We start from the raw sequence: 27061 nt of genomic DNA on the forward strand, positions 1-27061 counted from the left end.
ACTTTTAGTGGATGAGCTGACCAATCAAGAACTACAGCATTGTCAAGGTAAAAGCAAGATTCCTCTGTGCGTGAGGGTTCTGTGTTCTATACTGCAGAAACTTGTACTCCCAGCAGAAACCTAGAATGGGGTTTGGACTGTGCTTGTTTAAAAGTGTGAGGGGAAAAAAAAGCCAATGTTTACGGCACTGTTATCTTTCTTTCTTTCTTTCTTTTTTGTGTCAGTCGTGGGACTTGAAGTCTTGGCCTGGGCACTCTCCCTGACCTCTTCAGCTCAAGGCTTCCACCCTACCCCTTGAGCCACAGAGCTACTTTTGGTTTTCTGGTGGCTAATTGGAGATAAGAGTCTCCTGGACTTTTTAGTGCCCGGGCTGGACTTGAACTGTGATCCTCAGATCTCAGCCTGCTGAGTAGCTAAGATTACAGGCATAAATAAGCCACCACACCCGGCTTGCACTGTTATGTTTTTTTCCCCCTTTTATCAGGTCCAACTAGCTCTCAGCCCTAGATCTTCTGTCATCCTCCCAGACCCATGACAGTTTCAGTAAGTCTTTCAAGAAGCCTTGGCTTTACGCTGAAATCAATATGGCCCCATTGCAAAGACAGACCCTTTCATTGAGGCAGCAGGTCTCATTGGCCTGACAGGTGCTTGGTGGAGTGCACTGTGTATGGACACAGAGCCCTTCCTAGCAACGTCCACTCAGCCTACTCTCAAGGCCAATCTTGTTATGGACTCATGGGGATAGTTCCAGTTTTGTAATGCCCATATAGAGAGTTAAATGAGCTAAGAGCGCCACATGAGGTCTCAGACTTGAAGATAATCAGGAATAAGGCACAAGGATTACATGCTGTGGGAGATAACTGTACTTCAGAGGATGATAGGAAGCATGTCACAAGCTTACCTACCACCCTCCTGGTAACACATTAGCATGCATGGAAGATTGGAAGTAATTCAGAGAATCTGCTGCAAGGAGGTATCATGTACCCGTGATCACTCCTGCATCATGCCTTATGCAACATCTTCCCAACCTCCTGACTACTTCCGTCAGACACCATCTGGTGTGTTGATCCTAGTTTTTTGGACAGTGATGCTTAGACTCTAAAATAAAAAGCACAGAGTGAAGGCAAGCTTAGGACATCCCAGACCACCTTAAGCAATACAAAACATTATTGCACTGAGCCAAAGAAAAGGATTTATGTATCGCTGCAAGGTATTTTTTTATTTTGGGAAGTTATTGTCATCTGGAGCTGGCTGTTAAGAGCAAGATTAAAGTGATTTCTTTTAAGGGCGACAGGCTGTAGATCCTGAAAGGCCTTTAAAGTGACGTATTCTCTGCTTCTTCAACTCTACAAATCAACTCTGTATATAGGACTGGTCTTTGAGCCTTCTGAAATCCAACTCTCCATTTATTACAACAACAATCCATTATTCCTACAATGTCGAATTAGAGTGGGGATTTAAACATGGCAGTGTATGCCACATGCTCTGCAAAGTGTCTGAAACAAAGCCAGTACTCCACAATTATGGTTTTCAGTATTATCATCACTTTTATTCTTATTAACTGTGTTCTAAGATATTCAAGGTCACTAAACTTCCCTTTTGTCTACCATCTAAATTTGAGGTTTAATTCAGCTCATCTAAATTACTAACAATTAGTGATATAGAATAACTGTACAATATTATTATCTTTAACGATCTGATATCCAAATAATACATTTGGAAGATAGCACTTAAAACTTCTAAAGCTTCTGTGTGTCTGTGTATATATACCTGCATGCTCTTCCTGGGGCTTGAACTCAGGGCACTGTCCCTAAGAGTTTTTGCTGTAGGCTAGCAGTGTAATATTCCATCCACAGCTCTACTTCTGGCTTTTTGGTAGTTAACTGGAAACAAGAGTCTAGAAGCTTTCCTCCTCAGGCTGTCTTAAAGGCTTGATTCTCAGATCTCAGCCTCCTGAGTTGCTAGGATATAGGCATGAGTCACTAATCACTGGCACCTGCCCCTAGTGCTTTTTTTTCCCCTCCAAACCAGAGAACACACACACACACACACACACACACACACACACACACACACACACACACACACACACCTTCAGCTGGTGGTGGTAATCCTAGCTACTCAGGAGGCTGAGATCTGAGGATCATGGTTCAAAGCCAGCCTGGGAAAGTCCATGAGACTCTTCTCTCCAATTAACCACCAGAAAACTGGAAGATGCTGTAGCTCAAAGTGGGAGAGCATTAGCCTTGAGCAAAAAAGCTCAGGGACAGTGCCCAAGCCCTGAATTCAAGCCCTATGACTGGCAAAAATGAACAAACAAACAACAACAAAAATCCCAAACTTCAGAAGATCCATGAGAAGGATATTCTGTGGAGAGAGAATGCATAGCTCTCACTATATCTGATCTCTCCTCAGCAAACTTAATTAGTTCTTTAAATGAAAAGACTACTTGTATAATATGACCACCCCAGTTATTTTGTAAATCCTGTCAGCAAGATTGTTATCTGACCAATTATTATTAGAAAATGTTAATTTCTTTCTATTGAGAAGTTAGACACTTGAGAATAGGTATTAATAGGTTTCAAAGTATCATTTGGTCTTTCTTCATACTTCTGGGTTGGCCTTCATTAAAATAATTTCCAATTTTCTTATGACGAGTTGGATTTGATTCAGTTTTCGGTATAAATCAATACCTCTCATCTTACCTTTCTCATTCATTACACCTTGCTATCCCCTCGCCAATTTCCATTCAGTGGACAGGTTGTCTGTTACCTTAATCTACCTGCAAGAGAACTTTATTTAATCCCAGGTGTCAGGACAAGCTAGAAACTGTCTGTTTTGGGTTAGAGCTGCTCCAGGTTGGTTTCCCTATCATTTTACTCTGCTGCCATTATGGGAAAAACTGGAGAAGAATATATTTAATTCTTTCTGGATGATAGTTAAACGGAATAGTTTTTTTTTTTTAAATCCAGACATTCTCGGTTGTCTAAAAAGCCTGTGATGCCTCCTGTACTGGAAGCCCAAACTTCGGTAGAGGTTAGATTTAAGCTGGGGATTTAAATAGCTACAAGATTCTGTATCCCATTACTAATCCCAGAGCTGTGCAAACCCCCACAACAGGAAGAAAGGCAGCAGACAGTGTCTTAGGCTAGACTTTGTCATCTAAGTGTGCTATCTGAAGGACTTGTTTGTTGTAATGATCCAACAGGTTTTTTTGTTTGTTTGTTTGTTTTCCAGCAACCTCTGCATTTTCTTCTTAGGATCATAAAATGTTTGGGATGAGAATAGTGGGAAACTCTTATAAAAGAAAAATAAAGCATTAATCTGGGTGGGTGCTGATTTCAATCACCAGCATTACACACAACACATAAAGAAAGGATTTTTCTCTCTCTCAGAAAACCAGTAGTCTAAGTGGGAATTCAAGACAAATAATGTGAAGAACTTGCAAAGCAAATGCAAGAATGCCTGTCAGTTCAGATGCTGGGAAAGTATTATGCAAAAGGAGATAGACACAGATAATAGAAGGCTGCCAAAAATATGGGAATTTGAGGCAGGGCTTCTGAGGGAGGGGGGAAGGTCTAGGTTTGAGGCAGTCTAGGTCATAGGTGTGAGGCAACTGAGAAATCGGGAAAAGAAGAGGAAGCAGAGGTAAAATCAGAGACATGAAGAAAATGAAGCCTGGCATAGAGGGCACATGTAAATTGATTTAGCTGAAAGAAAGCCTCCACATGTGGGAGAAATCAACAGTAGGAATAGCAAAGCAGAGCTTGGATTCTGCTTCAGTTTTCAGTCATGCACATGTAGAGGCCATGAATACTGAGCTGGTGCTCTTTTCGGCACTGGGGTTTCAGGATCATCCCTTGCTCTTCTGTAGGCACATTTTAGAATCAGGAGATAGACAGTAAACAAAAAAAGAAATAGCAAGCCTATTTAAAGAAGAGAATCCTGAAAGTGTACATTGGCCTTTGAAGAGATCGCTGAGTCAGCAGTGAGGGGAAACATGCTTGGTGAGGCTTAGCTCCCATCTCAGATACACCATCCCATCTCTTCTGGTCTGCAGGAGTCCCAAGGCTTCTGGCACAGAACAGCAGACAGTGATTCCAAACCATAGTATTGACTTCATGTAATGTCTGTCCATAGGTTATGGAAATTGATTATCAGCACATCTCAAGCAGGCCTTAGAGTGTTTCATCTAATTTTGAAGAATGAAAAGACTTAAGTGACACAGCAACTACATTTTGGAAATCTGCAGAGCACCTGCTTTGGTTTCTCCCCCTAAAAAGATATATTATCATGTATTAAAAATGTAACCCTTCTATTAATTACAATAAAAAATATATGGAGGGGCCGGGAGTTTGGCCTAGTGGTTAAAGTGCTTGCCTAGCATGCATGAAGACCCGGGTTCAATTCCTCGGTACCACATACATAGATAAAAAAAAAGCCAGAAGTGGTGCTGAGGCTCAAGTGGTAGAGCTCTAGCCTTGAGAAAGTCCAAGGATGTCGGGAGCAAGAGTGGAATCAAACTGTACTTTGATTTGCATCAGATAATTGCTTGATTGTCTTATTGCTTTTTGGCCTTCTCCTGTTCAATTGATCTGAGATTTACCATATGAATGTAACCCCCAACAGTTCCCTGATTAACCATCTGGATGTAACACCTGGCAGGGCCCTGGTCTCGAGAAGGGATAAAAACTTTGAGTTAAGAATAAACGAGGCGGCAGTTTTTGCTTGGGCTGCAGACCTCCTGGACCCGATGTGTTTGTCTCTCTTCTAATTTTTCCAGTCCTTGCCCCTTATTTCAGGAACCCCAATTTGCTGCCGGGAGGCCCCGGCATCTGGCGCCTGAACAGGGACCTGAAAATCTGGGACGAAGGTGAAGGACCCCTCCCTGTGGTGAGTAACACATCGTAGGACTATTAAGAGAGTATAGTCAGGAGTAAAAATTATGGGTCAAGCTAATAGCCATGGGTTATTTCTACCGATCTTAACAGGCCTATTTGAAGCCCACGGAACGTGGGTGGAAAAAGGGGTGCTTCAGAGCTTCCTACAGTTTCTCGAGGAGGCATACCCGAGGTCTATAGAGGAGGAATTCCAAAAAGCAATAAGACAATCAAGCAATTATCTGATGCAAATCAAAGTACAGTTTGATTCCACTCTTGCTCCCGACACAAGGACAGTGCTCAGGCCCTGAGCTCAGGCCCAGGACTGGCAAAAAAATATATTTATATATATATGGAAAAAAATAAATAAAAATAAAAATGTCACAGAAAGAATTCATTTTGGCTTGAGAAGATAAGGATAATTTCATTACAGGTACTCAATATTAGAGCTATTTTGATTTCTACACTTAATAAATTTTCTAAGTAAAAGAAAGCAATTAATCCAATAGTAAATACAGAGAATCACTTTTCCAATTTGTACAAAAGATGCTCTGAGACCAGTTGGATCTCTAACTGACCACTTTATCATGGATATAACGGGGTAGTTTGTTGTCTCTTATTGTACTGACCCAATTCTCCCAGGGTAGAGTTTTAAGCTTTAAAAGTATTGAATAACTTGATAGGCCCAAAGGAGTGTATATCAGAAGGTTGGGAAAAAATAATTCTTACAAGTCCAACTGCAGCCATTACCAAAAAGAAAGATAAAAGTCAAAAAATGAAGACAATCAAGGGTGGCACATAAGGAAGGTTTTAACACTTACATTTTAAGCTAATAAAATAGAGCCCATTTACGTGTAGATCAAAATGTTAATTGTGTTTATTAAATATTTTATTCTGTTCATTTGCATTTGTTATGTTTATTCTACCTGCTACAAGGCTTCATTTGTTGATAATAAGAAATTACCTCTTTCAAAATTATTTCTAGGTATGGATGCTAACTATGACCTCGATGAAGACCATCTTACAAGTTATGATATTCAGCTCAGTATCCAAGAATCTATTGAAGCCAGTCAGGCTGAATTCCACCTTGAAAGGTAGCATTCTAATCAGTGACTTTCAATGTTTCTTGAAGGCAGTAATTTTGTTTTAAGAGAAAATACATGCCATTTCCTGACTCTACCTCTAGGGAAATACTTACCTATTTGTTTGTGGCAGGTATTCTAACAACTTTACAAAATCCTCTGTGTACCAATTTTAATAATCTAATTTTTCAAAAATCTATATTTCCATAGAAAATGGAAATTCCATAGATGGGAAATTCCCAGTTTAATTTGTTTCGATAGTTGCTCTTTTTAACTAACACCCAGTCAAAAAAGAAGAGGAGCAATTTAAACAAATTTGCAAGTTTATTCAACTAACAAACAGATAAAGAGAAGTCTGTGTGTTTCAGCTAACTTATATGAGTGAACAGATGAAGAAAAACATAAAATTACTGAATTATGTAAATAGGAGGTATAGAGTCTGAAACAGCAAAAATTGATTTCTCTCTTGAACAATACACATACTTCAGACAAAAAAAAATTTTAGTTTACCTCTCTTATTGTATTTAAATTTTGTATTCTGGAATTGAATTCCTCTAAATAGATTCAGTGCTCTAACATTACTTGCTTTTGAGATTTAAGATATGAACATATTAGATTTAAATTTCCAATCTTTTTTTTTAATTTCCAATCTTTTAAAGTTATGTCTTCAAAAGATTTTAGAACTTCAGAGTTCTCCATAAGGAATTTGCAAGCCTAGAATAATGGTAGCAGATTTTCTGCTTAATAGTGTTAAATGTTTGTTATGAAATTCTTGTTTCTGTTTAGTAAGGGCATACCCTAAAGAATTAGCATGAGTGTTTAACCCAAGACCTCCTGGGATTGGAAGTTTGTCCAGTAAATGCTCTGCCTGATTTTACTTGTGGATCAGTCGATTAAAAGGTTGTAACACATGGTTTGGACTAGAAGCTCCCAAGTAAGTATCAGGGAGCAATTACTAAGTTCCAAACAACACATGCCCATGAAGCATAGAGTTCTTTTACAGATGAAGCCAATAGCCAGAGAGGCAAATAGATGTGTCTCAGGGTCACAATCTGTGACCCTAGCCCAGCTCTCTGATTCCAATTGCTTACTCCTTTCTCAGGGCTCAGAGAGACCTCAAAGACAGCATCACAATTGTGCATCTTCCCATCTTCACTAGTGTTCATAGACTGAGCATCAGAAGTATGCTTTCAACCTACCTGTAGCCATTTACATTTTCAAAGTTCATAAAACCAGTTGTCTACATTTCCTGTACATCTTGATTATTAAAGTTATTTATGAACTGAATCTAAGTTATTTCTTTCAATTCTTAAACTATATTACCAGTATACGTGGCTTATCTCTCTTTCTCTACTAGATTTGTACCACTAAGTGATCAAAACAGAAAGCTTGTAGAGGCCATAAGACAAGGTAAGTGTGCCTGTTATCTATCTGCAACGGGAGGGGTAGGCGACCCCCCTTGAAAAGGCAGAGTTGTGTTATTAATCTTTGTGTTACATTCAGGTCACATTTTTGAGCTCCAGGAGTATGTGAAATATAAATATGCTCTAGATGAAGCTGATGAAGCAGGATGGTTTCCATTGCATGAAGCTGTTGTTCAACCCATTCAACAAATACTTGAGATTGTTCTGGATGGTAAGAGAACATAATATCCTTTTGAGAAAAAAACAACTATAAATGAAATTCAGAAGTTATGATTGTTCTTAAGCCATAAAAGAAGCACAAATAAAAAACAGAATTAAAAATTATTTGTATTATTTGGGAAGCCCCAATATTTTATACTCAAGTAGCACAAAAATTAACACATTTATGCCATTTTGGACTCACCCTTTGCATCCTTATGTGTAAGAATGTATACAGGTGGGTGGGAGTTGTTGCAATCTATGTCTGATAAAAGTTTTTCTATTTTATGGGCTGGGAGTATAGTCTGGTGGTAGAGTGCTCTCCTAGCATGCATGAAGCCCTGGGTTCAATTCCTTGGTACCACACACTCAGAAAAAGCCAGAAGTGGTGCTGTGACTCAAGTGGCAGAGTGCTAGCCTTGAGCAAAAAGTATCCAAGGACAGTGCTCAGGCCCTGAGTTCAAGCTTCAGGATTGGCAAAAAAAATTATATTTTATGGATTATCTGATCAAAGTATAAAGCCTTTTTCTTTTGAACAAGATGTTTTCTTTAAAAAAAACTTAACTTTCAAATTTCCTAAAGATTACTGCATATTAAAAGTAGTACCTAAAATATTGAGCCTTGCATTAATTTTTCATGATATAAACATTAACAAATGTGATAACCCAATCTTGCTTTCTTAGACAGTTTTTCACATGTCAGCATTTTGGAGAAGGCTTTTTAAAGTGTTCTCTTTTAAGTTTCAGTGTGGTTTGCTAATGCTGTTTTGGGAGAAAATGAGTAATTCTTGATAGTTAGCTAGCCAGCAAGCCAGATAGAGAACCATATACCTAAACAGACAGAGCTAAGACTCTGAGGGTCACATTTCTTTTCTAACACATTCTAACAAAATGATACATTCATTCACATACATTCCCAGTCACATATGATATAAAATCAATTTCTCATGCAATTTAAATAATAAAAAGATTGAAAAGTTACTTTAGAATGTAGAAAGAAAGGAGAATCAACTCATATTTTAAAAGGCAACTTAAAACACAGAGGTTGTTTTTCTACTTGTCAATTTGATTAGCAAGCACATCCGCAGTTACATAACCTTCTTCTCTCCATGTATGGGGGGATTTCAATGTGATGCTTCCTTGCATACTGCCTTCTAATGAAATTTTAACTGAGTTTTAGTCTTCCCTTCAATATAAGTTGACTTTGTTCAATGCAGCATGTGTATTACTGAGTTATTCTATAATCTATGCAACATTCCTGAAATAAACATTTTTAACTTTTTAATGTAAACTTTTCAGCTTCTTACCAGACACTCTGGGAATTCAAGACTTGTGATGGAGAAACACCATTGACTTTGGCAGTCAAAGCTGGTCTGGTGGAAAACGTAAAGACTTTGCTAGAAAAGGGAGTGTGGCCCAACACCAAAAATGATAAAGGACAGACCCCTCTTCTGATTGGTAAATAATCTTGTTTCCTACTACTTCATTGATTTGAAGCAAACAATAAACATTTAATTGGTACTAACTGGAAAGCGCTATGTATTGGTTAAAATTGTGTAATCTGAATTCCTTTCATTCTTGAGCTTCACCCATTCTTCATTCATTTCATCTTCCCATCAATTTCATTTTCTGATTCCCCAAAGAAGTGAAGTGTGCAAGATGTCTGCATTGTTTAGTGCTTAACTGTAGAAAGCAATTAAACAAGAAGGAACCAAACACTGTAATAAGGAAAGAGGTGTCAGTTTCAAAGATACTCTCTAGGTAGGGGTCACTAGAATGTTTAACATGTAGCTTGGAGGAGGGGGAGGAATTGAAAAAAGAAAGACCTCAGGTCCACAGCAGGACAGACTACACTGGAAGCTGGTTGGAAATTCTGAGGAACAGAATGACAGAATGGCTTGACTCTCATGAGTAGATACGCAGTGGTGATACAGCTCCTGTCAATTATGCATCCTGTAAGTTGTTGAACAGTAGGAATTTTCAGATCTCTTTGTTTAAAAATGTGAGCGCATATACCATAAGTGACAAGAGATAATTTTTCCTTTCTTTGAAGGGCATATAGGCATAAAGTAAGAATTTGTATCTGTGGCTATATGTCCTTCAAGTTTGTAATCACAGGCCTTCAGTTTCTTCATGTGTCAGATGGGCATGTAACACTTGCCATGAAGAATTACTATTAAAATTAGAGAAAATATGTTGAGAATTCTGGTGAGAATTCAACCAGAGCAGGAAAGTGAGTCTCTTATCATGAATTAACCACAAAAATGTTGGAAATGTGTGTGTGGCTCAAATGGTGGAGAGCCAGTCTTGGGCAAAAATAAATAAATAAAATAAACCTTAAAGAGGGAACCTAGACCCTGATTTCAGTCCCCAGAACTAGCATTAGGAAAAACCCCAAACACTCACATGTGACAATGCCATTAAGAAACTATACGCACGAGACAAGGATGCCCAGTCTCTCCACTCCTCTTTAACATAGTATTAGAATTCCTAGCCAGTGCAATAAGGCAAGAGGCAAGCATAAAGGGGATCCAAATAGGGAAAGAGGAAGTTAAACTTTCCCTCTTTGCAGATGACATGATTCTGTATTTAAAGAATCCTATAGACTCCACTCCAAGCTCCTTGAGCTGATTCAAAACTTTGGAAGGGTAGCAGGGTATAAAATTAACCCTCAAAAATCAACTGCCTTCCTCTATGCCAACAGTGAGAGGAATGAGGCAACAATCAGGAAAGCAACTCCTTTTGCAATAGCTTCAAAGAAAATAAAGTACCTAGGAATTACCTTAACTAAGAATGTAAAGGACCTTTTTGTTGAAAACTTTAAAACCCTGAAAAAGGAAATTAAAGCAGAACTGAAGAAATGGGAAAACCTCCCATGCTCCTGGACTGGAAGAATCCACATCGTGAAAATGACAATCTTGCCAAGGGCTATCTATAAATTTAATGCAATACCCATCAATATCCCAATGTCATTCTTTAAAGAAATAGAAGAGGCAATCCAAAATTTCATATGGAATAATAAAAGACCCCATATAGCAAAAACACTTCTTAGCAGAAAGAACAGCGCAGGAGGAATTTCAATACCAAACTTTAGACTCTATTACAGAGCTACAATCATCAAAACAGCTTGGTACTGGCACAAGAACAGGCCTGAAGACCAATGGAATAGAACTGAGGACCCAGATATTAAACTACAGACCTATGGCCACCTAATCTTTGATAAGGGAGCCAAAAAAATAGAATGGAAGAAAGAGAGCCTCTTCAACAAGTGGTGCTGGAAGAACTGGATAAGCACCTGCAGAAAACTAAAGTTGGATCCTTCTTTGCCACCCTGCACTAGAATTAACTCCAAATGGATCAAAGACCTGGAGGTAAAAGCCAACACACTGAAAAGTTTACAAGAAGTTTACAAGGAGACACACTAGGCCTCCTTGGCACAGGTCGAAACTTTCTTAGTAAGGACCAAGAATCACAACAAATCAGAGAAAGGCTGGATAAGTGTGACTGCATTAAACTGCAGAGCTTTTGTATGGCAAAGGACATAGCTAGTAAATTAATTAGGAAGCCTACAGAGTGGGAGAAGATCTTCACCAACCACACAATGGATAAAGGCCTCATATCTAAAATATATCAACAGCTCAAAAAATTGAATCAATCCAAAACTAATCTCCAAAGAAACAACCATCTCATTAAAAGATGGGCCAAAGACTTCAAGAGAGTCTTGTCTGAAGAAGAAACAAAAATGGCTTATGGACACATGAAGAAATGCTCAACATCTCTGGTCATAAAAGAAATGCAAATCAAAACAACTCTAAGATTCCACCTCACTCCAGTTAGAATGGCCAGGATCAAGAAAAGTAGTAACAGCAGATGTTAGAGGGGATGTGGCCAGGAGGGATCACTACTACACTTCTGGTGGGAGTGCAAACTTGTTCAACCACTATGGAAAGCAGTATGGCAGTGCCTCAAAAGGCTAAACATAGAGCTTCCCTATGATCCAGTAATTCCACTACTAGGCATTTACCCACTTGTCCAGAAACAAGGACAGACTAAATCCACTAGCATAACGATGTTCATTGCAGCACTATTTACCATAGCAAAGATATGGAACCAACCCAGATGCCCCTCAATTGATGAGTGGATCAACAAGATGTGGTATTTGTACACAATGGAATTCTATGCTGCTGTCAGAAAGAATGACTTTGCCCCATTTGTTAGGAAATGGAAAGACTTAGAAAAAAATCATATTAAGTGAAGTAAGCCAGACTCAAAGGAACATAGGCTCAATGGTTTCCCACATTTGTCATAATCAGTAGAAACCTTCGGCTCTCCTAGCAGAGATTTGCAATAGAGCAAAACCTAGATACATAAGGCCACATAGTATGACACTAAATGAAAGGACCTCTAGGATATAGAAACAAAAGCCATATAATGAGTGATTGTTGTCCTTAATGTACTATGTTATCTCTCATCTCTTTTGCTATCCCTTGATTATCTCATATTGTTACAGTATCTTACTTTGTTATCTGATATATTGGATATATTTGTATTTGGTTATTTGAAATTGGATAGGGAAGGGAGGAAAACAAGATGGGGGTGGGGGCCAGGGGGAGGGAAATGGGGACCAAGACATGAGAAAAGGTATCAATGTATGTGAATTAATGCACCTTCTATCTGGCAAATATAATATAACTCTTCTATTAATTACAATAAAAATAAATGAAAAAAAAGAAACTATCTGCTTGGAGAGGGACTCTAAAATCACCCTCCAACAACCACAGAGAAAGGAAACAAAACAGCACAAACTCCAGTTGTAGCTGGTCAAATGCCACCATAGCTCCGGTCCAGAAAGGAATCATCACATTTTAAAAATTACCCAAAGGTTATTGAAAGACAACCCAAAAGGTGTGACATTAGTAAAATATTCTTATTCCAAAGCATGAATTCAATAACATCTATACAATAACCACTGAGTGAGATGCTGTACTAATTAGCCTGTATATGAAAATGAAGAGATAGCCATTTAAGTGAAAAATTGTAAATACTACAATGTGTATATTTGAAGTGAGCTTGGGAGATAAACACTAGTGCATCTGCACAAACTTCTACATTCTTTGAATAGACTTGAAAAATGTAGACATAAGATCAGCAGGCAGATGGAATGATGCCTGAGCAGGTTGTCTGCCCCTGGCATAACTTGTTTAGAGGAGAATGTCACCACAACATAGGGTCATTCTGTTCTAATATATCCTCACTCACTCTTGTCCTCAAGAGGAACAAGACCTTAAGTGAAATATTTATCTATGGGTTTCATTATCATTATTATTAGGTTCTGTATTATTTTTGAGGACAGAATATACTGTGGAGTAGTTTTAATAATAACCATGAATTTTTTATTGTTGCTATAGGTAGCCTTCGATTTCCTGAAGAAAAGATACACTTTCCAGACTTCAGAAATGTAGCTATTCTGTATTCTGTTAATTTTTCTGATTGGACAGTTACCCACAACAGAATATTCAGCATTTTCATGTCATTCAAAATTTCATATGGGTAATTGTCCAATCAGAATAATTCTGAAGTCTAGAAAGTGTACCTTTTCTATCACTAAATAACCAAATGGAAGTAGACATTAACATTTGGAAATATATTTTTTAAACAAATGATAAGGACAAAAAAGTCTCTAGAAAGGAAGTGTTCCAGAGGTGTTGTTCCTTTTACATCACACACACACACACACACACACACACACACACACACACACACACACACACACACACACACCTGGAGAAGAAAGACTTCTTGTTTTGCCTTCCCTAGGACCTTTGCCCTGGAGACTTTTAGGGTTTATAGGAAAATGGGTCACATGTGGCACGTCCTCAGTTTTGTTCTTGAGTCTATGGAATGATTTGGAATTTGTCACTCATAGTCCCTTAACTTACAGAGGAGATTAATGGAGAAAAGTTATTGTTCTTTTTCAGTGTGATTGCCTTTTGTCATTTTTATTAACCCCATGTCATCATCTTTTGGTTCCAGAGACCTTTTCAGCCACATGGCTCTCCGTTCAGGCACTGTATGTGTCACTATTGTGTTACACAGTTGCTTGCTGAGTGGTGGATATCTGATTTGTGATGATCTGGTACATATTAGTGATTTTTTTTGTACTTGGCTCCTTTTGTACCACCCATTGGGACTTGGTGTCACAGTTTTCTCAGTTGAACAGACACAAGCTTATTCTTGCCAGTGGGACCCAGGATAGGAGGGAAGCTTGGGGAATAGTTTAGCACAAAATTCATTGTCCTCCATTCTCCATGACCTTCTTCCATTTAATGGAATGATCTCTTTATGCTGTTGTTTCCACAAGGAAAGCCAAGCATTGGCAATCAGTATTCTCTGGATTAAAGAAGGAAAACATCATGTGGGAAGTTTATTATTCTAACACTTTTCCAACCACACAAAACTGCAACAGGGGTAGGGAAATAAATGAAGGCACACTTCTTATAGGTTCGTTGAGCTTGCTGGACGTTTGCTCAGCAGTCATGCCAGCTCGCTGAGATAATTTACTACAGTTAGAGCCACTAACAGCAGATGATCAGTTCAGACAGAGGCATCTGTCAACCATTCACACTTTAAAAGTGAACAGGGGCATAGCTGGAAATGGTCTTCAAAGTAAGCAAAGTTTGTCTTCACTGTTACACTATTTAGAGTTATTTACCTCCCCTCAACCTTCAATCCATTATGCATTGTATCCTTCCTTTCAGAATATTCCCTCTGACTGAACATAGTTTGTCTTTCCCAGAAAAACTCCAGACTTTGAGTCTCTTTTCAAATACAAGTGAGTATACGCTTCTGTTCTGAATAGTCTATTGCATCTCACACACAGCCTTTCATACAATCTTCAAGTACAAATGAGGAATAGAAGATTGAACCCCACTGATCCGTTGATTATTAAAATTTTACAAATTGGCTAGAAAAAATTATTTTAGAAGCATTTATGTTTTATTAAGGATGACCTTTAAATAATAAAAAATTAACCATTTAATTAGAGACAAGTAAAGCGGTAAAGAGACTCCTTATCTAGTGATGCTCTTAAATTTTGCTTCATTAATGCTCGCATACTTTACCTGCTAAGCTGGCTTTGGTTCTAGCTAGAATTCAAATTGGATTCAATTCTAGCCTCCTTTGGAAGTATAAGAAAGAAAAGTTCATTTAGTAGTCACTACTGTATTCACATTTAGTATTCACAGTAACAATAACATCAATAAAACCTGTTTAATGGGATAAAATCTAGGAATGATAAAATTATACTACTAAGTGTATTGAATTCCTATTCTGGGCCTGCAGTTTGGCCTAGTGGTAAGAGTGCTTGCCTAGCATGCAGGTTCAATTCCTTGGTACCACATATATAGAAAAAATGCAGTAGGAGAGAAATACAATACTACCTCATAGAAGAAAGATAGCTAATATCTAGTTTAATATTTTGTAATAAGTTTAATATCATGTGAAGTACACATGCTAATATCTTTCCAATAGCTACTCTTATCTAAAAATCTCTTTCCAGCTGTGAAAAATGGCTCCTATGACATGGTATCTGCTCTGATCAAGTACAACACCAGCCTTGACCAGCCCTGTGTCAAGCGATGGTCAGCAATGCATGAAGCAGCTAAGCAAGGCCGGAAAGACATCGTATCTCTGCTTTTGAAGCACGGAGGCAATGTCCACCTGAGAGATGGATTTGGAGTCACCCCACTGGGGGTTGCTGCTGAGAATGGTCACTGCGATGTGTTAGAACATCTAATCCACAAAGGTACAGGAAAAGGAATGAAGTGTTCCTAACACTTCCTACCTTGGAGGTTTTCCTCATCTCCTTCCTTCAGAGCTCTTCTTTTCTCCTTGAACTTTGCTCTGCCTTTGACACTCTCCTCTGCTCCATTCCTTCCCATGTCTTCTTCCCCTGAGGGTTACTGAGCATGAGACTTTCACGCCTGGCCTCTTCCACAGTCTCCTAGTTCTAATATATTGTTACCTGCGGGTGTACAGGCCTGATTGCTCTCAAGACAGTCCAGTTTCTAAGTAGATGGCTCTCCAAGGTCTCACATTCAACTTCTCCTGCATTGAATTCTGCCTCTTCTCCTCTTTCCTGATACAATAATTTCTCTCAACCAGGACAGAAAGGTTGGAGTATCTCAAAATCCACCATCCGCTTTCCCAAACTCAATGAGTTGCACAATGCTATTGTGTCACTCTTGTCCTCACCTTGTCATCAGTCTACCATTTGGGTCAGGGCCCTCACATGTTCTAACCCTGCTCCAAGTTTCCATCATAGAATCCATGTGATGTAAGTGCAGCTTGCTTCCTCTTCCTGAAGAACAGCTGCGAATGTGCTCACTGTTCACTATTATGACTTCCTTTGCATCAACTTCAGAATGGCACCTCACTTCTCCCATCTTATATCCTATACTCCAGCCAGAAAAAAAAACACAAAAAATAGTATTATTACTTCTTCTTGGGTTTGAATCATGTACTTGACCTTATGTGGAAATGCTTATGAAATGAGAAGAATGGGGAAGGGTAAATAAAATTCCTAAATTGTCTTCTGCACCTATGCTTTGTGAGACCTTCTCTATTTGCTTAAATATCTGGGTCTCAGATTCCCCAGCGGAACATGACGGCTAGGACCAGGTTAACCTTTTCAATGATCAAATCTTCTCTGTGAACTAAGTGGCACAGCTCCACATTACAGATGCAGAGATGGAAGTGCAGTGAAGCAACAGCTTGCACCAGAGGGCGGCAGAACCATATTCACCTCAGTCTTCTTTTTCTTGTAGTATTTTCTAGTAATTATTTTACCACAATGTCACATTGTTTCTGTTCTTTGATGATATGTTGCTTCATTTCCTCTTTGGTCTTCTTAATTCATTTTAGGGCCACACAGGTTGTTTTCACAAAGGGGGTATCAATAAATACTTGTTGAAATAGAGTACTCACTATTGTGATAAAATTTAGAAATCTGGTGTTACCTTTTTCTGGAAACATCTATTCTAGAAAGTGGCTTGTTGATTTCTCCCATGTATTTGTGACCCTAAGACTTTGTTTAACAAAATGAAGAATATTGTATAATGATTTATTAAAGAATACTGTATAACTATTAATGTAGTCAAAACCTATGTTTTCCACAATTGCTGTGCCATCCAGAAAATACATTGTGATTACTCTTAACAATGGTAGGCCTGTGTTTTATGCTGCCAGGTGGTGATGTGTTTGCTTTGGCGGATGATGGGGCATCGGTGCTGTTTGAGGCGGCAGGCGGTGGTAATCCTGACTGCATTTCCCTGCTGCTGGAATATGGAGGGAGTGGCAATGTGCCCAACAGAACAGGGCATCTTCCTATTCACCGAGCTGCATATGAGGGTCATTATCTGTGAGTAAGAGAGGAGGACATGATCACTTTAAGTTAAAAGAGAAAAATCGAGGGGCTGGGAGTTGGGCCTAGTGGTAAAGTGCTTGCCTAGCATGCACGAAGACCTGGGTTCAATTCCTCAGTACCACATACATAGAAAAAAGCCAGAAGTGGTGCTGAGGCTCAAGTGGTAGAGCTCTAGCCTTGAGAAAGTCCAAGGACACTGCTCAGGCCCTGAGCTCAAGCCCAGGACTGAAAAAAAAAAGAGAGAGAGAGAGAGAGAAATCAGAAGTTTTAATGTAGTGTAATCATATATTTCTCTGTGATGATTTTTCCAAGAATGCAAATAGAAGTAGATCAAAGATACACATGTTCTGAATTTAAGTGCTTAGAACAAACTTGATTCCCCTCGATTTTATATTTGAACTTCTACAAAACAAATTTACAGTGTTCATATAGTGATGAGATTATCTTGAAGGTGTCTTTTACATGGAATCATTATATTTAAAAATTTTGCATAAAATATCCAAGAGTGTATTTCTGTTTTTAAAAGTTATGATCAACTAAAAGAGTTAAAATGCATAAAAATGTTGTTACCTAATTATTTCCTAGCATTTCCAAGGTAGCATAGGATAAGGGTAAATGCATTCTCAAATAGGTACATTTTGTCCTAAGTTTAGATTTCTTTTTTTTTCATAGAAATGGTTGAGTAGATACTGAAACTACTGTGTTAAAATCAACATACTAATAGAAATTAGGAATCACAATATTAAAGTAGCACCAGGAGAAGTTGTTTTTAGATAATTAAATAATTTCATGTGTTCAAAAGCTCTGAAAGAGTTAGATTCTATCATTTTCAATAGCTGCATTGGCTAATGGGCCAGAAATGTATAACTGATGCTTAGTGACATGTTGTTGAAGTTTAGCTGGACTTACTCCCAGTGTTCATAAATTCACACATGGTAGCTCTGAATTAGGCACAAGAGATCAAGTTCTTCTTGCCTGTGACTCTCATGAGTGTCTATTAGTTAGTCAAGTGCAAAATCCACAACTGTTTATCACATGTCCTTAGCAACATAAGCCACAGTCAGCTGTTTTAATTGGACTGATACATAAGTTTGATGGAATAGTAAAGAATTATAACAATACAGGATATTCATGGGCAAAGAATAAACTCAGGATCAGATGAAAGAGTGATGTCAAATGCTAGCCCTTTCCTGCCATGGAGCTGTGTGGCTTTGGCGAAGTCATGTTCCCTCTGGAGACTTTGCTTCGCTTTGCATTAAGGAAAAGGGTTATAATAAGTGATTTCTGGGTTACTTACAGCCCTCATTTCCTATAATCTCTTACTTCCTTTGACAGCCCTGAGGTTTGAACACAGGACCTTGTGCTTGCTAGGTAGGTGCTCTTAAGCCATACACCACCCCCCCTCTACAAACACACACACATCTCTCTTTGCTTTATTTTTCTGAATAGGATTTCCTTGTTTATTTCTAGGCTGGCCTGTACCAAAATCTTCTTTACTCCTTCCACATAGTTAGGATGACAAGTGTGTGTCACTGTGTCCAGCTCTCTTTGTTGTTTTTGAAATGGGTCTTCCCTTAATTTAGTGCCAGGTGGCCTCATGATATGATCCTCCCAATTTCAAATCTGTTGTCAAAAACAACCAGTGGAGGGCCAGGAGTTTGGCCTAGTGATAGAGTACTTGCCTAGCGTGTACAAGGCCCTGGGTTCAATTCCTTGGTACCACATACAAAGAAAAAGCCAGAAGTGGTGCTGTGGCTCAAGTGGTAGTGCATTTGCCTTGAGAAAGCTCAAGGACAGTGAGTTCAAGCCCCAGGACTGGCAAAAAAAGAAAAATTAACTAGTGAAACTAGAGGAGCAGCTAAGTTATACATCAACAAAAAAAAGTCAAAGCAGAGCATAAGGCCCTAACTTCAATTTTCAGTATAGTCCCCCAGGAAAGTATGGGTGGTATAACTCAAGCAGTAGAGCAGCCATCTAGTACGTGCAAAACTCTGCATTTCAAAAATCAGTAACCTCAAAACGAAGAAAACACTTCAGATAACTTGCACTAAAAACCAAATAGTAGTAGCATTACTGATAGACAAAAGTTAAGTATTTTTGTATTATCTAGAAAAGGTAAGGAAAGCTAAAACTACATTCATTTGTCTGATGAGAATGAAGGCTTAATTAATTTCTTGACCACCTTTATGCCATGGGAATATTGGAGCAATTGTTTTGTTGTTCGTTTTGTTTCTTTCTTGCGTTAGTGCTCTGAAACTTCTTATCCCAGTGACATCCAAAAATGCAATCCGGAAAAGTGGGCTATCACCAGTTCACTCAGCAGCAGATGGACAAAACACACAGTGCCTACAACTGCTCATTGAAAATGGTTTCGAGGTCGACACACTCCTCGCTGACCACATCTCCCAGAGTTACGATGATGAGAGGAAGACCGCACTGTACTTTGCGGTCTCCAACAACGATATTCATTGCACAGAAGTTCTTCTGGATGCAGGTGCAGACCCCAATCTCGACCCCCTCCACTGTCTGCTTGTGGCAGTGCGGGCCAATAATCATGAAATTGTCAGGCTGCTGCTCTCCCATGGTGCTAACGTCAACTGTTACTTCATGCACGTGAATGATACTCGTTTCCCCAGTGCCATTCAATATGCCCTGCACGATGAGGTCATGATGCGGCTGTTGTTGAATAATGGCTACCAAGTAGAGATGTGTTTCAACTGCATGCACGGGAATGTCTTTGGGAATTCATTCGTGTGGACAGACATAGAGAAGGAGATACTACCTGGATGGACCTCCTGCATAATAAAAGACACCTCGGTGAGTCATGCCCTCCTCCACATTAGGCACAAGTCCAGGAAATGTCTTACTTCAATGTTTTAGTTAACAATGTACATGTTTTTAATTTCTCTCGTTTCTTCATGACTCAACAGCAGGCTAGTAGTTTTTCTGTAGTTGCAAAGTTTCTGAATTGTGTTGTCTTAGTTTTTTATCATTGTGGTTAGAAATGATAATTCCTCACAAAATGACACGTGCAAGTTAAACCCCTTTGTACAACTCCTTACAAATAATTCTCTTTAAAAAATGTAAACAGCATTTGTAAGAGTAAATTTTTAAAAAAGAATCAAAAGTCCTGGATTTAGTAATTCATGCATAACATAGCCCTGAGCAAGTCACTTACTTCTCCAATACCTGGAAAATAGAAATAAGATTTTTTTCTGCCATTCTTATAAAAAAAAGTCTTTAAAAATTGCATAAAGTTCATACTTCTTGGGAAAGAAGAAATAACTTGGATATTTTTAAATTTGTTGTCTTGTTTTAAGAACAGACCTAGTGTATGTTCCATATGCTGTTATGAAGAATATGAATCCTTCAGCTAACTTTTGGTCATATTATAAGAAAGAAACATCAACTCTCATTGTTTATGATTTCCTTAATCATGATTTTTTTCTTTATGAAGATATAATGATATAAGCCTAAAGTTATCCAATAAAAAATATGCTGTTTATTTTTCTTAAATAGGCAATGAATCGTAGAATATAAAGATGAGTGCAATGAATTACAATTTCTTAGTGGGAACTTGGGACTAGAGAGGCTGAAAAGCATAATCCTTCCTTGTTGTAGTGACTAGAATCACCTCAGAACCATGCATATGTCCTCAGGGCTATTTGTTCACAGAAACCAGTCAACGATTTCATTTTCTTTTTTGTTTGTGGCTAGGAGGGATAAAAAAGCACAGTAATTATTCATAATGCACTGAGTATTGATGAAGATAGTACATTAAAATATGACTAAGTTTAATTCTATCCATTTCTGTAGTTCTGTGAGTTTATTACAGTACCTTGGATGAAGCACTTGGTAGGCAGCATTGTCCGAATTCTAATCGATTACGTGGATTATGTTCCTCTGTGTGCTAAACTGAAGTCCGTACTGGAAGTACAGAGGGAGTGGCCAGAAATCCGCCAAATTCTAGGTAAAAATAAAATGTTTTATCTTTCATTTTTGTGATTGAAATATATAGGAGGAACATTTTAATGCCTTTCTTTGATACCTTTTTAGAGATATCTTACATTAAAAAAATCTAGGTTTTATTTTATTTCATACTTAACAACTCTTCTCTTACAAGATGAAAAACTTGGAATCTTCTTGATTTTTCCAACTCATGAATTCATTGCTTAGTGAGTGATAGGGTTATATTCGCTATACATAAACATTGAAACTAGAATTCATAGTTTATTACTTGCAATATATAATACTTAGACTTCGGTCTCCATACAGTTGGATTTTTCTTTTTTTGCCAGTCCTGGACTCGAGCTCAGGGCCTGAGCACTGTCCTTGGGCTCTCTCAAGACTAGAGCTCTACCACTTGAGCCTCAGCACCACTTCCAGCTTTTTTCTATGTATGTGGTACTGAGGAATCAAACCTGGGTCTTTGTGCATGCTAGGCAAGCACTCTACCACTAGGCCAAACTCTCAACTTGATTTTGTATGTGTGTGTGTGTGTGTGTGTGTGTGTGTGTGTGTGTGTGTGTGTTTTCAAAACATCCATTATGACTAATGAGCAGTACTCACTAAATTCTTGTAGACTAAATAAATGAGTGGAAAAATATTAAAAGAGATGCTTTTCTTCAAATGTTTATTGGTAGAATCCTGCCTTCAAAGACTTACTATGAAGTCAAAGTTTAATTATAAATAATGGGAGTGAATAATATAATAAAAGTTTCATTAACTCTTGGTATCAAAATACTTGGAAGAAATCATAGATTGGAAAAGGTTATTCTTTTTCAAGTTAGAGTATGAGGAAATGAACTTTCAAAACCCCATATATACATTAATTACATGAAGCTTTAAAAATATATAGGTTATTACATGACATTTAAGTAATCTATCTCCTAAATCAGCTTTCCTCTTGAATAAGTTCTATGATAGAAGGGACTGTATAACAACTAATACAGAGTCTTACAGAGCCAAATGAGTATAATAATATTCTGAATGTAGAAGAAGAACTCAGAGGTCACACAGATCTCAGATGGGATGGAATTTTGGCCTGGTATAGAAAGCAGGATTGCTGTATTACACTGTCCATATTTAACTGAGAACTGATGTCATAAAAATAACCAATATCTTACTGCATCATTTTGTTTCTCCAAAGAACAGAAAATTTTTTCCCTGTAGAAGGAAGCAAGATAGCCATACTAGCAATGTACCTACCTTTTTATGCCTAGGTTTTCATATTTTCATTTGTTTCATAACAAAACAAGAATTTGTTAAGACTAGTCTATATAGCTCTTTCTATGTCAATGCAATTCTTTTCATAGAAAATACAGGGTTTTGCTTCGAAATGGTAATTGTCGATGTTTTTATTGCAAAAGCACTTCCAAAGCTGATGAATTTGGAAAGAAAATCCAAGTAAGAATAAAACTAGGAAAATTTTTTTATTACACACTACTGCAAGTAGTCTAATCAATTGGTTGCTATAAGCATGGTCAACCACTGGGTGTCAGGATTCTTCCAGGCATATGTAGGCAGTGAATTTGTGAGGCAAAAATGCAATTAAATAGATAAATAATGGTGGACTTTGCTTTGGTTTTTTCTTTCCCTCCTTCCCTCCCTTCCTCATTTCCTTTCTATTTTTTTATATGTGCTGATGCTGGGATTTGAATTCAGGGTTTAATGCTATCATTTGGGTTATCTGCTTGTGCTCTACCACTTAAACCACACTTTTCACTTTTCTGCCAGGGCTGCCTTTGAACAGGAATTCTCAGATCTCAGCTTCCTGAGTAGCTAGGATTACAGACATTACAGACATTATCCACTAGCTCTCAGCTGTCTTCATGTTTTGTTAATAACAATTTTGCCTCATGCTAGGGGCATGACTCAAGTTGTATGGCACCTGCCTAGAAAATTCGAGGCCCAGTTCACATTCTAGTTCAAAACCCAGCACTGCAAAAATAATAATAACCTCCATATTTTTGCCAGTCTTGGGACCTGAACTCACAACCTGGACACTGTTCTTGAGCTTTCTTGAGGCTAGAGCTTTTCACTACCACTTGAGACACAGCACTGGCTTTTTCTATGTATGTGGTACCGAGGAATCAAACCTGAATGAGTCTTTGTGCATCCTAAGCAAGCACTCTGCACCTAGGCTAAACTCCCTGCCCCAGCTTCAAGAAATTTTTTGTGTGAAACATGGTTTTTAACCTTAAAAGAAGGTAGTAGATTCCCTGAATGTTTGTAATATCAAATATTACAAAAATGCAATCCATTTTATTATTGAGTTTGATGACAGTTAACATTTATTGAATGGTTGCAGAGCACTAAACATTTTTCTTTCTTTTTTTTTTTGGCCAGTCCTGGGGCTTGAACGCAGGGCCTGAGCTCTGTCCTTGGGCTTTCTCAAGGCTAGATCTCTACCACTTGAGCTATAGCACCATTTCCAGTTTTTTTTTTTTCCTAAGTATGTGGTACCAAAGAATCAAACCTGGATCTTCGTGTATGCTAGGCAAGCACTCTACCACTAGGCCAAACTCCCAGCCCCTAAACATTTTTAATAGTAAATGTGAAGTAATGTGTCTAATTTTTAAAGAAACCTTTGAAGTAGGTGTTGTTATCTACCTTTGACAGGTGAGTATACTAAAACCCAGAGATTAAATAACTGATTTGCTACAACCTGATTGAGAGCAGAGTTACCATTTTAGCCCAAGGTCTGCTGCCCTTCCACTCGTTGATAAATTCTGGTCTTATAATTATAAAGGAAGAATTGAAAATAAAGGCTAACATCAGATATATGAATCATGTTAATGTATATTCTGATACAAAATGTTTAGATATTAGAAATATGCTGCAGGCTGAATCATGGACAGTTTATGGAATCATTTGTGTTGATGATTCCTCAATAATTATTTAACAGATAGATCATCAAGAAAGGAAGTAAACAAATATATCTCCATAATATTCAGTTCTAAAAATGGAATAAGCAGAAAAAGACCTGAGCATTTGCTGCTGCTCCTCCTCCCCCTCCCTTTCCCCTCCCCACCTTTCCCCTCCTCCCCTCCCTCTCCTCCTCCTCCTCCCCTCCCTCTCCTCCTCCTCCTCCTCCTCCTCCTCTTTCTTCTTCTTCTTCTTCTTCTTCTTCTTCTTCTTCTTCTTCTTCTTCTTCTTCTTCTTCTTCTTCTTCTTCTTCTTCTTCTTCTTCTTCTTCTTCTTCTTCTTTGTGCCAGTCCTGGGACCAGAACTCAAGGCCTGAGCCCTTTCCCTGAGCTTTTTTTGCTCAAAGTGAGCACTCTGCCATTTGAGCACAGCTCTACTTCAGGCTTTTTGGTAGTTAATTGGAATTAAGAGTCTTTTATTGCCTATGATGGCTTTATACCTGAAATCACAGTCCTCAGATCTCAGCCTCCTGAGGAGCTAGAATTACAAGTGTGAATAGCTTAGCATTTGCTTTTGATAAATTATCAAGTCTGTTCATATATAACAGAATAGATTCTAGTTGAATGCCCATCCATGCCCACCTAGTACAGCCACAAGCTATATACCTCTGCTCTCATGGACCTTACATTCCAGAGGCATAATCTAGAACATGTAATTGCAATATAGATTTTACTCAAAATCACCAGCTGCTTGTGTGTATGCATACTGTCCATAAAGACATTATTGATGCTTTATGTTTGTTGCACTAGCATTGTTTTCAATGTTTGCTTCTTCTTCCCATTCACTTTAGAGAACCCTTGTTCATTAAAGCATTTGTGTCGCTTAAAAATCCGACGACTCCTGGGCCTCCAGCGACTCTGCCAGCCAGCCTCCATGGAGAAACTCCCGCTGCCAACAGCTATTCAAAGATACATATTATTTAAGGAATATGATCTCTATGGACAAGAGTTAAAATTGCCATAATGTAAAGATAATATTTTGAAGTGTGGTTCTCAAAAGTATTTAAGTGATTCCTTCAGAGGCTAGAGCTCTACCATTTGAGCCTCAGCACCACTTCTGGCTTTTTTCTATGTATGTGGTACCGCGGAATTGAACCCAGGTCTTCATGCATGCTAGGCAAGCACTCTACCACTAGGCCAAACTCCTGGCCCCCAACTAAATTTTATACACTTTTGATGGGGTAAATTTTATAGTACATACATTGCACCTGCAATGTATTCATGTAAAAAAGAATAAGAGTTGGCTGGGAGTTTAGCCTAGTGGCAGAGTGCTTGCCTAGTATGCACGAAGATCCGGGTTCGCTTCCTCGGTACCACATACATAGAAAAAAGCTGGAAGTGTTTCTGTGGCTCAAATGGTAGAGCTCTAGACTTGAAAGGACAGTGCTCAGGTCCTGAGTTCAAGACAGGACTGGCAAAAAAAAAGTTTGGAAGTGGCACTGTGGCTCACATGGTAGTCTTTAGCTGAAGAATAAGGGTTACCCACAGATCTCCGAGTAGGCGGGGCCATGTTCACCCCACAGAAGTGGCTCAGCTAAGCAATGAAATCTTCTGGCTCTGAGGGGCAGTGCTTTATTCTTGTGCTGGCAGTTCCTGGTTTATCAGTTTTGCTCTGCTGATAAGAACACTAAAAGCAGATGGTGACAGACCTCAAGGACAGCACAGAGCAGCTAGCTGCCTTTACCATGTTTACTGGCCCTCAAAACTGACTACTGCAGCTTGCCCCTGACATTTTCATGTGGGTGGTAATTGGAGTCTTCCCAAGTGTTTTGTTTACTTTTTAACTTAAAAAAAAATGCCCCAAATGGTATAGATTGAAGATGTAAAAGTGAAGGCTTCCTGTCCTCTGAAGGGCATGAATCAGCAAAAGGCTCAAGTTACGAGCAGGGTGTGGCTTTTGTAACACCCTTGAAAACCAGTTCCAGGAAGAACAAGGAGAAACGTGGAACTGTAGCAATAAAAATTGGGAAAATTGGGAAAATTGGAGAAGGCAAGCAATTTGAAAACCACAGAACTACAGGGGGGAAAAAAGTCAGCCAGCAGTTGAATAGCTAGTACCTTTGATTTTCATGATAAAATTGAAAATGAAAATTCCCAGTAACCCAATACTAGCTGTCAAATCTCAGAGCCACCAAGCAAACTGAGTCTCCACTCTGCTGTACTCTGATGCTGACTTGACTTTACCCACTGTACGCACAGCCGTCTCTTATTTTTTTCTACCTGTGAAAGTACCATTTCTAGGCAAGGTGTGGAGTTTTTTTTAAGAGCACAGAGACCATGAACACATACCTTTTGTCCTACCTTCTAACATTGGTGAGCAAATCTGTCCAAAATAGACTGCAAAGTCAGAAGTTGTTACTACCTACTGTCCTCACTGAGGAGAGCAGTCTGGGGAGAAGGTGGTCTTTTGTGCCAGACTCTCCACTCCCTCAGGGTAGTTTCAGTCCCCTGTCATACAGATGGTATCAATCAACCTTTCCTGGAATTCTAGGTGATTGCAACATGCCTGTTACCAAAACTATAGTTACAAATACAGTTTCAATAGATTGATAATGCATCATTTCCAGAGTCAGCATGAGCTTTTTGAGTTTTAAGGATCTATTGACCTTGCTTGTGAGAACTTCCTATCCCTAGGGTCCAAATTGAAGGACATTTTAATTTCAATAATTTCTCTCAGAGACACTGGGATTTCGTTCTCCATTTCTGTCTCCTTTTACATTTCCCCATCATTCATGGTTAATGACTACTTCTCACCAACACTCAAGGCTGCCACTGAGAAAGTTGCTGAAGGCAGAGAAAGATGTTTTTGCCCACTTGAGGTACTGTTGTCTTTATCAAAACTTTACATATCTACCAAATCTGTTTTGTGTATCAGATGTGATATTTTATACTCAAGGTACATTTGTATGGAAAATTTAATCAATCAGATTCTGTTATTGGCTATTCCCCCGAAATCTTACTTTTTTTGTCTTGTAAACTATCTGTAACATTCATTCATTCTTAAATTTAAATCAGAATCATTTAAACACAGAATCACTGGGCCTGCTATGCATGTGACTATTAACCGATTCATTTCAGATTTCTCACTTTCATTCCATCTGTCTTTTATTTGGATGTAGTTAACACCA

The 27061-nt window shown here is 38.5% G+C and overlaps 1 protein-coding gene across 1 annotated transcript; it reads left to right on the forward strand.

The window, feature by feature from the left end:
• Nucleotides 1-928: 928 nt before the first annotated feature.
• On the forward strand, nucleotides 929-24897 carry Asb15 (ankyrin repeat and SOCS box containing 15). The gene is made up of 10 exons (XM_090332376.1): nucleotides 929-1058; nucleotides 5866-5974; nucleotides 7320-7372; nucleotides 7466-7597; nucleotides 8883-9041; nucleotides 15142-15387; nucleotides 16830-17001; nucleotides 19254-19824; nucleotides 20824-20977; nucleotides 24725-24897. Exons 1-10 carry the CDS (start codon nucleotides 929-931, stop codon nucleotides 24895-24897), a joined length of 1899 nt encoding a protein of 632 aa, XP_090188502.1.
• Nucleotides 24898-27061: the final 2164 nt, after the last annotated feature.

Source organism: Megascapheus bottae, chromosome 5 (assembly GCF_031878675.1).
Source record: "Megascapheus bottae isolate mThoBot1 chromosome 5, mThoBot2.hap1, whole genome shotgun sequence".
In the NCBI taxonomy this organism is placed as follows: domain Eukaryota; kingdom Metazoa; phylum Chordata; class Mammalia; order Rodentia; family Geomyidae; genus Megascapheus; species Megascapheus bottae.

Coding starts and splice junctions, on each gene's coding strand:
- Asb15 (XM_090332376.1), top strand. CDS start 929: ATGCATGGAAGATTGGAAGTAATTCAGAGAATCTGCTGCAAGGAGGTA. Junction 9,042..15,141: donor ACAGACCCCTCTTCTGATTG/GTAAATAATCTT, acceptor ATCTCTTTCCAG/CTGTGAAAAATGGCTCCTAT. Junction 20,978..24,724: donor AGAAATCCGCCAAATTCTAG/GTAAAAATAAAA, acceptor CATTCACTTTAG/AGAACCCTTGTTCATTAAAG.